This window comes from Budorcas taxicolor, chromosome 19, assembly GCF_023091745.1.
Source record: "Budorcas taxicolor isolate Tak-1 chromosome 19, Takin1.1, whole genome shotgun sequence".
Classification (NCBI taxonomy): domain Eukaryota; kingdom Metazoa; phylum Chordata; class Mammalia; order Artiodactyla; family Bovidae; genus Budorcas; species Budorcas taxicolor.
In genome coordinates this window covers 25,531,885-25,545,860 of record NC_068928.1, presented here as the reverse complement: position 1 = coordinate 25,545,860, position 13,976 = coordinate 25,531,885, and the positions used below count along the sequence as shown (strand labels likewise).

Sequence of the window (13,976 nt, the reverse complement as noted above, 5' to 3'; positions counted from 1 at the left end):
GATTCTTGTCTGAACAGGATTCTCAGGATGGCAGAGCCCCCTGGGGTTCCTGTTGTCAGAGAGGGTTTGCTTAGATGGAGCAGACTTTCTTCTCTTTACTCATGCCCGGGACACAAGTGACCCACAGAAGGCTCATGTCAAGGTGTATTGCCAACAACTTTGGGGGGAATTGAGATCTGGAAAGGACGTTCATTCATTTATTCCTTGGTTCCTCCATCCAACATTCATTAAGCATCCACCATGGTGTCAATACTGTTCTAGGTACTGAGAATGCAGCAAAGCATGCCAGGCACTCAAAAAAATCTCAGCTTACATTTTCGTGGGTAAAGGCAGACTGTGTGTGTGTGTGTGTGTGTTAGTCATTCAGTTGTGTCTGACTCTTTGTGCTCCCATGGAGTGTAGCCTGCCAGCCTCCTCTGTCCATGCAATTCTCCAGGCAAGAATACTGGAGTGGGTAGCCATTCCCTTCTCCAGGGGATCTTCCTGACTCAGGAATTGAACCTGGTCTCCCACATTGCAGGCAGAGTCTTCACCATCTGAGCCACCAGGGAAGCCCCAAAGACAGATAGTAAACCAGGTGAAATAAGTGAAATAGTATCCTGAATGATGACAAGGCTGTGGAGGAGAAGATAGCGGAGACCTTACATCCTTATGTATTTTCCCATGGGAAATGAAGATGTGTATCCACTGAAATTCTTGTCCAGGAATGTTTATAGCAGCAAGATTCATAATAGGTAAAACTGGAAGCAGCCCAGGGGTCCATCAAGTGAATGAATCCACAAACTGTTATGTCTACACACGGAATAATACTCAGCGATATAAAGGAGCAATCTGCTGCCAGATAAAACAACATGCGTGGACTTAAAAACTATTTTTTTTTTCCTGAAAGGAGCCAGACTCACAAACATATGTGCTGAGGGATTCTATTTATAGGCTATTCTAGAACAGACAAAACTCATCTGTGGTGATGGGAATCAGATTAGGAGGAGGGAGGGAGAGATGAGTGGGAAGGGGCCGAGGAAACTGGTGGGAGGGAGGTGCTGTGGGTCCTGATAACCATTCATCAAACAGGCTGGGTGGTACAAGAAGGTCAGAGCATTCTTTTTTTTTTTTCATTGACAAACTGTTATTTTTAATATTTACCGTCTGATTTTTTTTTTCAATTGGAGTATAATTGCCTTACAGTGCTGTGTTAATTCCTGCTGCACAATAACATGAATCAGCTCTATGTATACATATATCCCCTCCCTCCTGAACCTCCCTCCCACCCTACTCCCGCTCCACCACTCTAGGCCATCACAGAGCACGGAGCTGAGCCCCCTGTACTACACAGCAGTTTCCCACCAGCCATCTGTTTAACACAGGATAGTGTATATACGGCAAATCATGATGGACCTACTTACAGGGCAGGAATAGAGACACAGACGCAGAGAAAGGGCTTGTGGGGCGGGATGGGAGAAGGAGAGGGCAGGATGAACTGAGAGGAGGCCAGGGCATTCTGCTGAGGCAAGTTACATGCATGAAAAAAAGCAGACAGCACAGTGAGGGGTTATGGCATGTCTCGGTGATGGCAGGAGGGATTTGCAGCTTGAAGTGGGGTGGCCCTGGAAGGCCTCACGGAAGAGGTCTTACAGAAAGCGAGGGAGAAAACCATGAGGGTGTCTGGGCAAGGACAGTCCAGGCAGAGGGCACAGGAAGTGACCTGCTCGGCTGCCGTAACTGAGTTCCACAGACTGCCAAGTGGCTTAAACAATGGAAATTTATTGCCTCTGAGTTCTGAAGGCTAGAAGTCCAAGATCAAGGTGTTGGCAGAGTTGAGTTCTTCCGAGGCCTGTCTCTCATGCTCGCTGATGGCCTTCATTTCTGTGTCATCACTCCGTCTCTGTGTGTCTGGGTCTTAATCCCTTCTTATAACACCAGTCAGACTGGATGGGGGCCCATCCTAATGGTCCCATTTTAACTTCATTGCCTCTTGAAGGGCCCTGTCTCCACATCCAGTCATATTCTGAAGTATTGGGGGTGAGGGCGTCAATATGGGAAGTTTAGAGGACACGATCCAGCCAGTGTCTTCAGAAGAGCAGGAACACAGATGCAGAGCGCGGGGTGCACTCTGCTGCCGGGTGGTACCCGGGCTGCTGCTTTCCGCCGCTCGCTGTGATGAAGGTGTCAGTCTGGGACGAGGTGGGACGAGGGCTTTGCGGGAGAGGATGGATGGCAGTGAGAGAGGCCGGAGGTCGCAGTTCTTGTGATGGCTTTTCACTAACTCACAGCAGCAGGAGAGCTGGCTTCCAGAAAGCCAGCGGCCTTCTGATTGAGGGTCAGGACACAGATTCGCTTTCTGTTGAGAAATGACACGAGGGCCTCGGGGCGGGTGGAGTCTAGTCACAGATACTGATGGGGCTTGTCAGGCTATTGTCCTCTCTTGGCAAGCCCAGCGGCCCCAGGTGCCGGGGCTGGATGTCACGGCAGCTCTGACAGCAACGGCAGCTGTGGCCAAGGGGATCCTGGTTCCGGGGTTAGGGCCCTGTTGGGGCCACTGAGTCCTCAAAGCAGTTCTTTTCTTTATGTGACTGATCAAGAGAAATGGGACAGATGAACCTATTTGCAGGGCAGGAATAGAGACACAGACAGATGCAGAGAACGGACTTGCGGACACAGCGGGGGAAGACGGGGGTGGGACAAACTGGGAGATGGGGATTGACATATCCAATACCATGTGTAAAACAGCTAGTGGGAGCCTGTGAGAAAGCGCAGGAAGCTCAGCTTGGTGCTCTGTGATGACCTGGATGGGTGGGATGGAGTGTGGGGGGAGGGAGGTCCATGGGGGGGTTGCCTGCATACTTGTAGCAGGTTCGCTTTGTTGTACAGCAGAAGCTAATGCAACATTGTAAAGCAATCACACTCCCCCCCCCCCACCCCCATAAAATGGCTAAGGGCCGCAAGTGCTGCTTGGGAGAGGGGCTTCCAACCTTTGCTTGATCCTGAGCTTTTGAGGCCTTGGAGGGGGAGCCAAAGTGGGAATTTTAGGAACCAGACTCTCACATGCTCCGAGTGTCTGCAGGGTGGTCTGCGGCCTACCTCTATGATGAAAGGTCTTAAGAGCTAGGAGTAGGCGAGCACCTACTGTATGCTGGGTCCTTTTTATGCATCGTCTTCCTTCCATCTCCCTACACTCTGTGGCATTAATATTATTGCCCTCTGATGACCCATGAGACAACTGAGATTTGAATGGGCCCGGGTACTGGCGCAAGGTCACACAGATACTCAACTGTTGCCCTGGGGTTCGAGTCCAGGTCTGTTGGAGCGCAAACATGATGCTTTCTCTCCTACCCGGTGCCTCCTCGCTGGTGCCCCTGGACATGAACTCGTGGACACCCAGAGTGACTGCTTGCCCCCAGCCTCCCATCCATGAGAAAATCCTCAACTCACGCCTCATCCAGAAAAAGCATGGGGGGATAGGTGTCCTAGTCACATTGGTCCTTGTGGTGGATCAGAGGGAGAGAAATAAGATCCTCTGACTCCTCCAGGCAGGACAACTCAAGGGATGTGTCCATTTTACAGATGGAGAAGCTAAGGTTTCAAAAAGGGAGGTGACTTGCTTACGATCTCGTAGAATGTTGAAGAGCTTTTCTAGTGCAAGACGAAGCACTGAACTCTGGAAGCAGGCTGTGTGAGCGTGTGTGTGTGTGTGTGTGTGTGTGTGTGTGTGTGTATGTAGGGGTGTGTAAGAATAGTGAAAGTATCCTGTCTCCTGTCCCCACGTGGCAGGAACCCTAAGAAGGAGTTGTGGGCCTGGCTCCAGGTGAAATTCTGGGCACATTCTCGCAGAGGCAAAGCCTCCCCTGAGGCTGAGAGAGGAGGTGGGAGGTGGGGAGGGGCCTTCATGGGGGCTACAAGGCACCTGAGGGAACAACCCCCCTGTGTCCAGGAGAACACCCTGGGATGTTCTCACAGGGGGGCAACCTCCCCTCCCCCTTCCTCCTAAGGGAATGCCCCACCCCCAGGCTCTCCCCACCCCCAACTCTCTGGCTGGGACACCATCCATTGTCTTTTCTGAGTGTCAAGATCCTTGGCTCTGCCAAGCCACGCTCAGAAAACGCTATTGATTTTCCTTTATTTATTTATTTATGAAATTTTTGCTGTGGGCAAAAAATAAAAAGGTTTGTTCAGCGTTTCCCCAAGCAGTGAGAAGTTTTCTCCGCCCACTGCCTCCTTTGCACATACTCAATAGACTCCTCTCATCTCTCTGCCTGGGGGAGGGGCGGGGACTCGAATCGCTCATTGTCTGCAAGAACCACCAGAGAAGCAGAGTAGAAATGAGGCTGAGTGTCCTGGTACTTGGTGCCCTGTACACAGGAGGTGTTCAAGTAATAGGTGTGGGAGAGATGGGTGGAGGAACTGTTAAGCGAGCCTTGGCTGATGCCCACAGGGCTGGGGGAAGGAGGCAGAGGATGGCCCATTCCTCTGTGAGAATACCCACTGCGTGCAAGGCCCAGTGTTGGGCAATTTGGACCTTTCTCATCTAGTTTTCTGGAGAAGGCAATGGCAACCCATGCCAGTACTCTTGCCTGGAAAATCCCATGGATGGAGGAGCCTGGTAGGCTGCAGTCCATGGGATGGCTAAGAGTCGGCATGACTGAACGACTTCACTTTCACTTTTCACTTTCATGCATTGGAGAAGGAAATGGCAACCCACTCCAGTGTTCTTGCCTGGAGAATCCCAGGGACAGAGGAGCCTAGTGGGCTGCCATCTATGGGGTCGCACAGAGTCGGACACGAGTGAAGCGACTTAGCAGCAGCAGCATCTAGTTTTTGGGCTTCCCAGGTGGCTCGGTGGGTAAAGAATCTGCCTGCAATGCAAGAGACGCAGGAGACTCATGGGGGTACTGCGCAAGGTCAGTCCCTGGGTTGGGAAAATCCCTGGAAGGGGGAATGGCAACCCACTCCAGTATTCTTGCCTGGAGAAATCCCATGGACAGAGGAGCCTGGCAGGCTATAGTCCATAGTTGCAGAGACGGACACAACTGAATCTACGGAGCACACACGCACATCTAGTTTTCACAATGGATGTGCAAGGTGGGTTTTATTACCTTTGTTCAATGGTGACATTCAGAGAGGTTCAAAGGTACCCAGCCTGTGAACCTGAATTCACATTCAGGCTTTCTGGAGACCAGCGCCCCAGCTCTCACCGCTGTGTGGTGGGTGCAGCCTCCTGCTCAGAGGGAACCAAGCAAATGTATGTAAAAGACTTCCAGGTGGGACTTCCCTGGTGGTCCAGTGGCTGAGACTCTGTGCTCCCAATGAAGGAGGCCCAGGTTCGATCCCTGGTCAGGGAACTAGATCCCACATGCTGCAACTAAAGATCCCACATATGGCATAAGACCCAGTGCAGCCAAATATATAAATGTTAAAAAATAAATAAAGGCTGCGAGGAGCGACTTGTCCTTCTCCTAACTCTGGCAGATTTCAGCAAGTCCCCATTGAGTGGATCAGCTCAGAGCAATCAAGGCCTGCCCTTGTCCACCCCTCCTGTCCTGAAGAGATGCTGTGTGGGAAACTGTCATCCACCCTGCCCACCACCCCAAAGCAGGACTGCAGAAAGAGGGGTTAGGTCGTCTCCAGGAAGGGCTGGCAGGAATTCCACAGTCTGTTGGTTAAAGATGCTGAGCACCTCACTAAGCTGCCCTTGGGTGGGCTTCTCCATCCCATTCTCACCCCTGCACACGTGCGTCCATGTGACTTCCTGAGCTGGAGTGCTGTTCCCTCCCCGGCACTCGTGACATCTCCAAGATCTCAGATCCAGTCCCCCTCCTACAAGCACCATTTGCACTCTGGTGTTAACTATAGGCTTGTCACTGGCCAGCAGTGAGCTGCTGGAGGGCAGAGTCCCATCTTGTTAAGTTTTGTCTCCCTGTATTTGGCCTCAGTGCCCGGCCCTGAAAGGACGGATAGATACCCATGTTATCCCAAGCAGCTGGCAGGACATCCTCAGAGATCGCCCCAGTGCCTGAGCAGTGGGCGCGTGGACCTGGCTTTCACCATTCACTGGAGACACATCTCTTTTTCTCCTCCCCGGCAGGAGTTCCCCTTGGCCATCCTCCGGGGATGGGAGTGCTACTGTGCTTACTCCACCCCCCAGTTCAACCTGCGGGATGCCGTGGACAGCTCACTGTGTGGCCAGGAGTCTGAGGCCCAGAGGCTGGCGGAGTACTGCGAGGTCTACCAGACCCCTGTGCAGGGTGAGTTCCACCCCAGAGGTGAACTGGCATGCAGGGCTGTCCTTCTGTACTTGGTCTGGGAGTCTGGACTGAGTATATGGTCCCGGGATGGGGAAGGCATCTTGGTGGGTGGTCCTATCTTGGGATAATGTGAACGGAGAGGCCTCCGCCATCCCTGGAGGCTGGACAGGGATGCAGGGATCGGTGTGAAGAGCACCTGACTTTTATCTGACTCTGGGGATGAAGGTGGTTTGAGGAAGAGCAGAAGAGGCAGGGTCCAGAGGGATAACATGGCAAGGTGGTGGGGCTGGGTGACATGGGAGCCCAGTGGCTGCTGGGACATCCCTGAGCCAGCCTGTACCTGGGGACCAGTGAGTCGCCCGGGCTGTGCCCAGACCCCAGCTTCTTCCTTCTCTGAGAAGCAGGTCTGCCCCAGCTGATCTTAGGGGCTGATGAGAAGAGGAGGTGGGGAAGGTCATTGTCACCTTTATCAAACACCTATGGTGACCCGCACAGCCCTGGGGCCTTGGGAGACTTTCACCTGAGGGTTCTATGTGCCCCTGACACAGCCCTGGAGGGCCTCCCAGAAAGAGGGGGCACAGAGACTAACGCCGGAAGTTCCGAATCCTGATTCCTTGCTGCTCTACCTGGCGTGTGACATTGTTTTGCCTGGCCACGACCCCCAACCCCCCTCCCCTGCAGAGTCTGGAATTATCTGAGCTGGGCCGCTTGAAAGACAAGGTGGGCACCCTCAGGGCACCGATTTCCACTAGACTTGTCCAGTGGGAGGGCTCGTCATCACTGTGGCTCTCTCTGTCCAGCCACAGACCTGTGCAGCCAAGGGCCAGGTGGCAAATCCCTTCCCCTCTTGGAGCCTCAGTTTTCCCATTCCATTAAATGGGGGGCTTGGGTCTGTACTTCCTGCCAAGAGGAGTCGGGCTGTGAGTCTGGGAGTCACAGTGGAAATGGGGAACCCTGAGATGACTTCTGGACTTTCAGACACTCGATGCACAGACCGGAGGTTCCTGCCCACCAAATCCAAGGTGTTTGTGGCTCTGTCGAGCTTCCCTGGAGCAGGGAACACATGGGCGCGGCACCTCATCGAGCATGCCACCGGCTTCTACACAGGGAGCTACTACTTCGACGGAACTCTCTACAACAAAGGTGAGCGAGGGCTGCTGGGAAGGGAGGAGGCAGCTCTCAGGCCCAGACCCCAGCCTCTGCAGCCCAGGTCTGCCTCGGAGCACCAGAGCTGTGCTTCTCACTCTTGAAAGTGTGTCAACATCACCTTGTGTGTGCATGCTCAGTTGCTAAGTCACATCCGACTCTGTGTGACCCCAGGGACTGTTGCCCGCCAGGCTCCTCTGTCCATGGAACTTTCCAGGCAAGAATACTGGAGTGGGTAGCCATTTCCTCCTCCAGGGTATCTTCCCAACCCAGGGCTCGAACTGGCATCTCCTATATCTCCTCATTGGCAGGCAGATTCTGTACCACTGAGCCACCTGGGAAGCCCTAAGCAATACCTTGAGGGCTTATTAATTCAACATAGATTCCTGGTTTGTACCCACCCTGCCACCAAGAGAGTATGACTTGATTAATCTGAGATGGGGCCTAGGAACTGGCATTTCTAACAAGCTCCTGTGTGATGCTGAAGCAGTCAGCTCTAGGACCGCACTTTGAGAGGAAATTCACAAGATCTGATATGGATTCAAAGGGAAAGCCTAGTCACTTAGATTCCCTCTCAATAAACATTTTTGAAATTTTCCTTAATTTTTACAGCCCTCAATAATTAGGGGAAACTGACTTCATCTGTTCATTTTTTTTTCCCCCCTGAGGTAAATGTAGCTTATCAAAATACTGTTTCTTAAAACTAGGTCTAAAAATCTTCAAGAGTTTAATGATTTCTAATATTTCTCTTGTAGAAATAAGAGGCCTCATTATGTCAAGTAAATGAACTTTAAAACGGCTCAAATCTGTGCACTGTTTAAGACTAAGAACCTCAGATAAGCCAAGTGGGATACATATTTGGTGAAATAGATTTCTCTGTTGTCAGGTGTTAACAACAGTTTCTCTGGGATTCTTAGCTCAGAGTTTGGTTTAGAGAAAGAGGATCCTATCAGTAACCTCTTAGAGAAAATAGAAAGTTCCTAAGGTTCTGTGATTACCCACAGCAGTCTTGATCTGGTTGGTAAAAAAGCCAAGGGTGTCCATATAGCCCAGTCTCATCATAGTTGGGAGTCTTTTTAAAAAAATTTTTTTGAACTCATGTTTATTTATTAGTATTATGTAGCACAGAGCTTGATGGGTGGTTTTCTTTTTATGCATTTATTTATTTGTTTATTTTTGGGCGTACTGGGTCTTTGTTGCTGCACACTTTTCCCTAGTGGCGAGCAGGGGCTACTCTCTAGTTGTGGTGCAAGGAATTCTCATTGCAGTGGCTTCTCTTGTTGCAGGGCACGAGCTCTAGGGCACTCGGGCTCAGTGGTTGTGGCTCACGGGCTTAGTTGCTCTGTGGCACTTGGAATCTTCCTGAACTGGGGATCAAACCTGTGTCTCCTGCATTGGCAGGCAGATTCTTTACCACTGAGCCACCAGGAAAGCTCATCCTTGGGAGCCTTGAGTGTTACAGCACCGATAGGCAAAGTAGCCAGATGAAGACTGTGGTCCTGCTCACTCTGGTCTCGTCCCCTGGGAACCACCTACTGTGTACAGGCTGTAGCTGCCCACCATATTCATCCAGAAGGCCTTTACCTTATTCAGACAGCTGGCTGACTTGGTCGACACATGGCTAAGTGACCCAGTGGCTCAACAGCCAGGTATCAAGGGTTGCAGTGACACTGTCTCTGAATGGCTCTAGAGATACCTGGGTGCATCTTTTAGCCTTACGGGACTGGTTAGGTATAGCCGCAGGTCACGAGCACTGCCAGAGCAATGAACGCACACATGCACACATGAAATTCTCAAGGCAACTCCAGTGCCCGAACACCAAACCTGTCATGGGTGAGCCTGGTCTGAGTTATAAGGAAAAGTGGTCACTGCTGAATTAGGCTAAGATAGTACAAAAGACACCCTGGGTCTCAGGGTATCAAAGACCAGCTTGCATGCTTCCTCGGCCCATGGATTGACTCATTCTTTCCTGGAACTTCCCAGCTGTTTGACAGAATGAATCAAAGCAAAGACTTTTGGTGTTTGGCCCATGGCAGAGATGAGCTTGAAAACATATGTTGAGTTTCATCTGATGACCCCAGACTTTCAGATTCAAAAGAGACTTGATTTTCCAGGCATCAAAGACTCCCTCGCTGCTGGCTGTAGACATGGATGCTTCCAAGCCATTCATGGGGTGGGGGTGAGAATCCTTTATGTTTCCAAGAGCTGAAGACCAACTCATGTACATTTATAGTGTGTCCCCAGAGCTGATGGCATGGGCTACATTGGGATTTGGCCAGGAGATTAGCTTCAGGGGACATCTTTGCAGGAAGCCTTCTATTACCTCCCACCACACTCCCAAACTGGTCCCCCTACTCTTTGTCCCCATAAGCCCCTATCCTCTGTATTACATACACTTGGGCTGTCCCCCAAATAGCTGCTGTTGTTATTTTTTATCTAAGTTATGTCCAACTCCTTATGACCCCATGGACTACAGTCTGCCAGGCTCCACTGCCCATGGGATTCTCCAGGCAAGAATACTGGAGCGGGTTGCCATTTCCTTCTCCGGGGGAGCTTCCCATCCCAGGGGTCAAACCCGAGACTCCTGGAGAGAGATTCTTTACCACTGAACCACCTGCCCTCCCCCGAATAGACTATAAGCTTAAAGACAGGCTCTGAGTCTTACTCCTTTATCCATGACATAAAGTTCAGCATGGCGTGGGCACACGATGATCTTTGTTGATAAATGCATGACTCTATGTAGGGCTGGGGAGAGTCTCCGAGGATGCAAGACTGGAGTTCAGTTACAGAACATAAGGTCAGAGGGTGGGGCTACAGTTGCTGACTGCCCTTGAGCCTGTTGATGGGGATCCCGCCTACTCTGTGGGAAGGTGGGTAGATGGCAAAGGCCTCCCAGGGACACACAAAGCCACATGGAGAGAGCCCTGGCTCTGATGCTGTGGTGCTGTGTGATCTTGAGCAAGTCACATACCCACTCTGAGCCTGCAGCCATGGTTCATTCATCAGGCTCTCTGCAACGCTCATGTGAAATAGCCATGAAGGAGCCCAAATGGGTGCATCATCAGGCCTCTGCCTCCTGACTTCCGGCACCCACAGGAGGTGCCCGATCTGCTTTCTCTTGCAGATGCCATCTTTTCCCACTTAGATGCCTCCCTCGCTCACTGTCTCTTGGGCAGGCTCAGGCCCTGTGGTTAGAGGCCGCCCCAGTGGCCCCTCAGTGCCCACCAGTGTCGGCTCTCCCTGGGGGCACAGGTTAGTGTTCACACCTGTCTGCCACTGTGGCAGTGGGGTCTCCATGATGCCTTTCTCGCCCTTGAATGGGCAGGGTTCAAGGGCGAGAAGGACCACTGGCGCAGCCGGCGTACCATCTGCGTGAAGACCCACGAGAGCGGCAGGAGGGAGATTGAGATGTTCGACTCGGCTATCCTGCTCATCCGAAACCCGTACAGGTCCCTGGTGGCTGAGTTCAACAGGAAATGTGCCGGGCACCTGGGCTACGCAGCTGACCGCAACTGGAAGAGCAAAGGTGAGCTGAAGGGGCCAGCAGGGCAGGGGACGGGCTGCCTCTTTATTCCTGGAGTCATCTGCTGACACATAGTAACTGAAGTCCTACTGTGTACCAGGCACTGAGTGAGGTGCCAGGGGTTGGCTGAAGGGGTCACGATCGCCACCCTCAAGGTGGCCACACAGTCTAAACTTTGGGTAATGGATTAGAGAGACACAAGTCAGGGTGGTGAGTGATACAAAACGAAGCTGTCAGAAATACAGCTGTGTCCAGCAGAGTGGGTGGTGTGGTGAGAAACGAGGCTGGGCAGGCTCCTGCTTCTGTCCCTGTGTGATCAGCTGAGGCTGGTGGGTGTTCTCCCCATTCCCTGACACCCTCCCTCTAGGCCACTCCCCTCTCCAGCTATTTCTGCCTCCCTCTGATTCCCCTTGAGCCAGCAGGCAGGCTGAGCTCTGATCCCTCCTGGGCCTCTTACTAGTCCAGTGACCCCAGGCAAGCTGCAGACCCTGTCTTCTGAGCCTTGCTTTTCTCACCTTAAAACCCTATAGCCCCTACCTCTTAGGGTCATTAAGAAGATCAAAGAAAGCAAATGCTTCCCACAGCATCGCAGAGTGGCGCTAGTGGTAAAGAATCCACCTGCCAATTCAGGAGACGCAAGAGACAAGGGTTCAATCCCTGGGTAGGGAAGATCCCCTGGAGGAGGAAATGGCAACCCACTCCAGTATTCTTGCCTGGAAAATTCCATGGACAGAGGAGCCTGGTGGGCTACAGTCCATGGAGTCACAAGGGTCAAATATGGCTGAGTGACTGAGCACAGAGCAACAACCCAGTTATGGAAGCTTATTTTGTTGGGGGTGATTCTTGATACTGGCACCCTTCTCTCTACTGAGGCAGGGGGTGGTGGGGGCACCAACTTTCTAAATTTGCTGGAAAAAAAAATCTCATGGACCAGATCATCTGTCCAAGATTGCAGCTCCAACCCTTGCCTTGTTGTACATCAATGGTTAAACTGGCGATCACACCCATGTATCAATAAGCATCAATTATGCACCCCATGTAGCTGCATAGGAGCACCTGGGACAGGAAACCCAGCCTGCCCAGCATCTGCCCTCACACACTGCTCAGCCCCCATCACCCAGACTGGATGATGTGCACAGTTGCCAAGGCAACATCAAGGTGAACTGAGGGTCATCTCAACAGAGATGCCCAGCCTTGCTTGTCTAATTCCGCTGTGTCCCATAGGCCTGAGACCCTGGGCTCTTCCTGTCCAGGGATGGTCACAGAGGTCAAGGTCCATCAGAGGGAGAACCAGTTCTTGGAACACTCAGACCCCATGAGTCTTGGTGTGTTTCCAAGGAAACTGCTAGGGGAAGGCGGACCCAAGGTCACATCTCCCAGGCAGGCTTGGGGCTCTTCAGAGCCCAGCCTCATAGTAACTGTCCTCCTCACGAGATCCTTCTTTGGTGGGCGGATCCGGGCAGGTTGGTCTCAGGCAGAGGGGGATGGAGCATCCTGGCCCCCAGGAGGGGAGGCCCCAGGCCCACCGGGCCCGGCTCTGACATGGTGCCCCTTCTTTTCTCTACAGAGTGGCCAGACTTTGTCAACAGCTACGCATCGTGGTGGTCCTCACACGTGCTAGACTGGCTTAAATATGGCAAGCGACTACTGGTGGTTCACTACGAGGAGCTGAGGCGCAGCCTGGTGCCCACGCTGCGGGAGATGGTGGCCTTCCTCAACGTGTCCGTGAGTGAGGAGCGCCTGCTGTGCGTGGAGAACAACAAGGAGGGCAGCTTCCGGCGGCGCGGCCGGCGCCCGCACGACCCCGAGCCCTTCACCCCCGAGATGAAGGACTTGATTAACGGCTACATCCGGACGGTGGATCAGGCCCTGCGCGACCACAACTGGGCCGGGTTGCCCCAGGAGTACGTGCCCAGATGATAGGCTCCAGGCCTGCTCTGCCCGCCCCACCGGGAGCCGGCCGCCTCCACGGGGCTGAGCACGTGCTTGCTGGGACGCTCGCCTGCCGCTGCCTCCCTGGGATGCTCAGGGGAGGGGCCTGTGCCACCTGCACGGAGGCCCGCCCTGGGGCTGCGTCCCTGCCGCACAGGGACACCTGGGCCGGACACCTGGGCCTGACTCCCGGTCAGCAGACCCGATGTCACAGGACAGATGCAAAGAGACACACACTCCTTGCCAGACCCACTTAGACCTGCCACGCTCTGCTCACGGTGTCCCGTTAATGCGCCTAAGCCACCACCCTGGGCGTGCCTGACATTCTCAGACTTGCAAACACAAACGTCAGTGCAGGCACACAGACACCAGGTTATGTGTTCCCAGGGGCTGCCTGTCTGTCTCTCTGACACACTGACACACATATGCACCCGGAGTTCTCAGGGACCCGGGGTTTCCTGTTGCCAGCCCAGTGCAGGCTTGCTGCTCAGGGGCTTTGACTGCGGGATGCTGGGCTGGGTGGGCTTAGTGCCCCGAGGAGCCAGGACCCTGGCCTGGAGACGGGCTCACAGTCTGTGGCCGCTGGGCCAGGCAGCCCTGAGCGCACGTCTGTATCCCCCAGCGTGTGTGGTGTTGTGACCGGCTCTGTGGTCCAGCCTCTCCCCTCTCCTTGGATGGGCTGCTGGCGATACGGGCAGAGCAGAGCTGCCCGCAGACACCCCCACCTCAGGAGTACACCCCCCCCTGCCCCATCCAATATCAGCACTCCTTGAATTGGCGCCTCCTTGTTTGGCTTCTTTCTCCGACTCTCCCCATAAAGCTGGGGACTCACGCCTTATCCCAGAAGCAGGGTGTAGGGGTGAGGAGACCAGGGGTGGGGGTGGCGGGTTGGGTGGGAGGGGGCTGGGCTTCCAGGAGAGGGCTATATGCCAGCAGTGCCAATGGAGGGGGGCGCTTGGACTGGGCAGACCCAGGAGAGATGAGTCTTGGGGGCCACTGGGCTGGTTGCCCCACCCATCTTGACAGCTCTCCGCAGGATCCCCCCACTCCTGGTCATGAGGAAGTGGGGGGCGGCATGGCCCATCAAGACCCTGGGGGGAGAGGCCACGGCTGCAGCTTCTGCCTGACCCCTACCC

The 13,976-nt window shown here is 53.5% G+C and overlaps 1 protein-coding gene across 2 annotated transcripts in view; it reads left to right on the top strand.

Annotated features, from left to right (window-relative positions):
- WSCD1 (WSC domain containing 1) overlaps positions 1-13,636 on the top strand; it is a 42,311-nt gene extending 28,675 nt beyond the window's left edge. For both annotated transcript variants that reach the window (XM_052658092.1, XM_052658093.1), the window contains exons 6-9: positions 6,080-6,239; positions 7,218-7,382; positions 10,711-10,911; positions 12,476-13,636. In XM_052658092.1, coding sequence (XP_052514052.1) covers positions 6,080-6,239; positions 7,218-7,382; positions 10,711-10,911; positions 12,476-12,828 — 879 coding nt within the window. In that variant the 3' untranslated portion in view covers positions 12,829-13,636. The remainder of the gene's footprint in view (positions 1-6,079; positions 6,240-7,217; positions 7,383-10,710; positions 10,912-12,475) is intronic.
- The last annotated feature ends 340 nt before the right edge of the window (positions 13,637-13,976 follow it).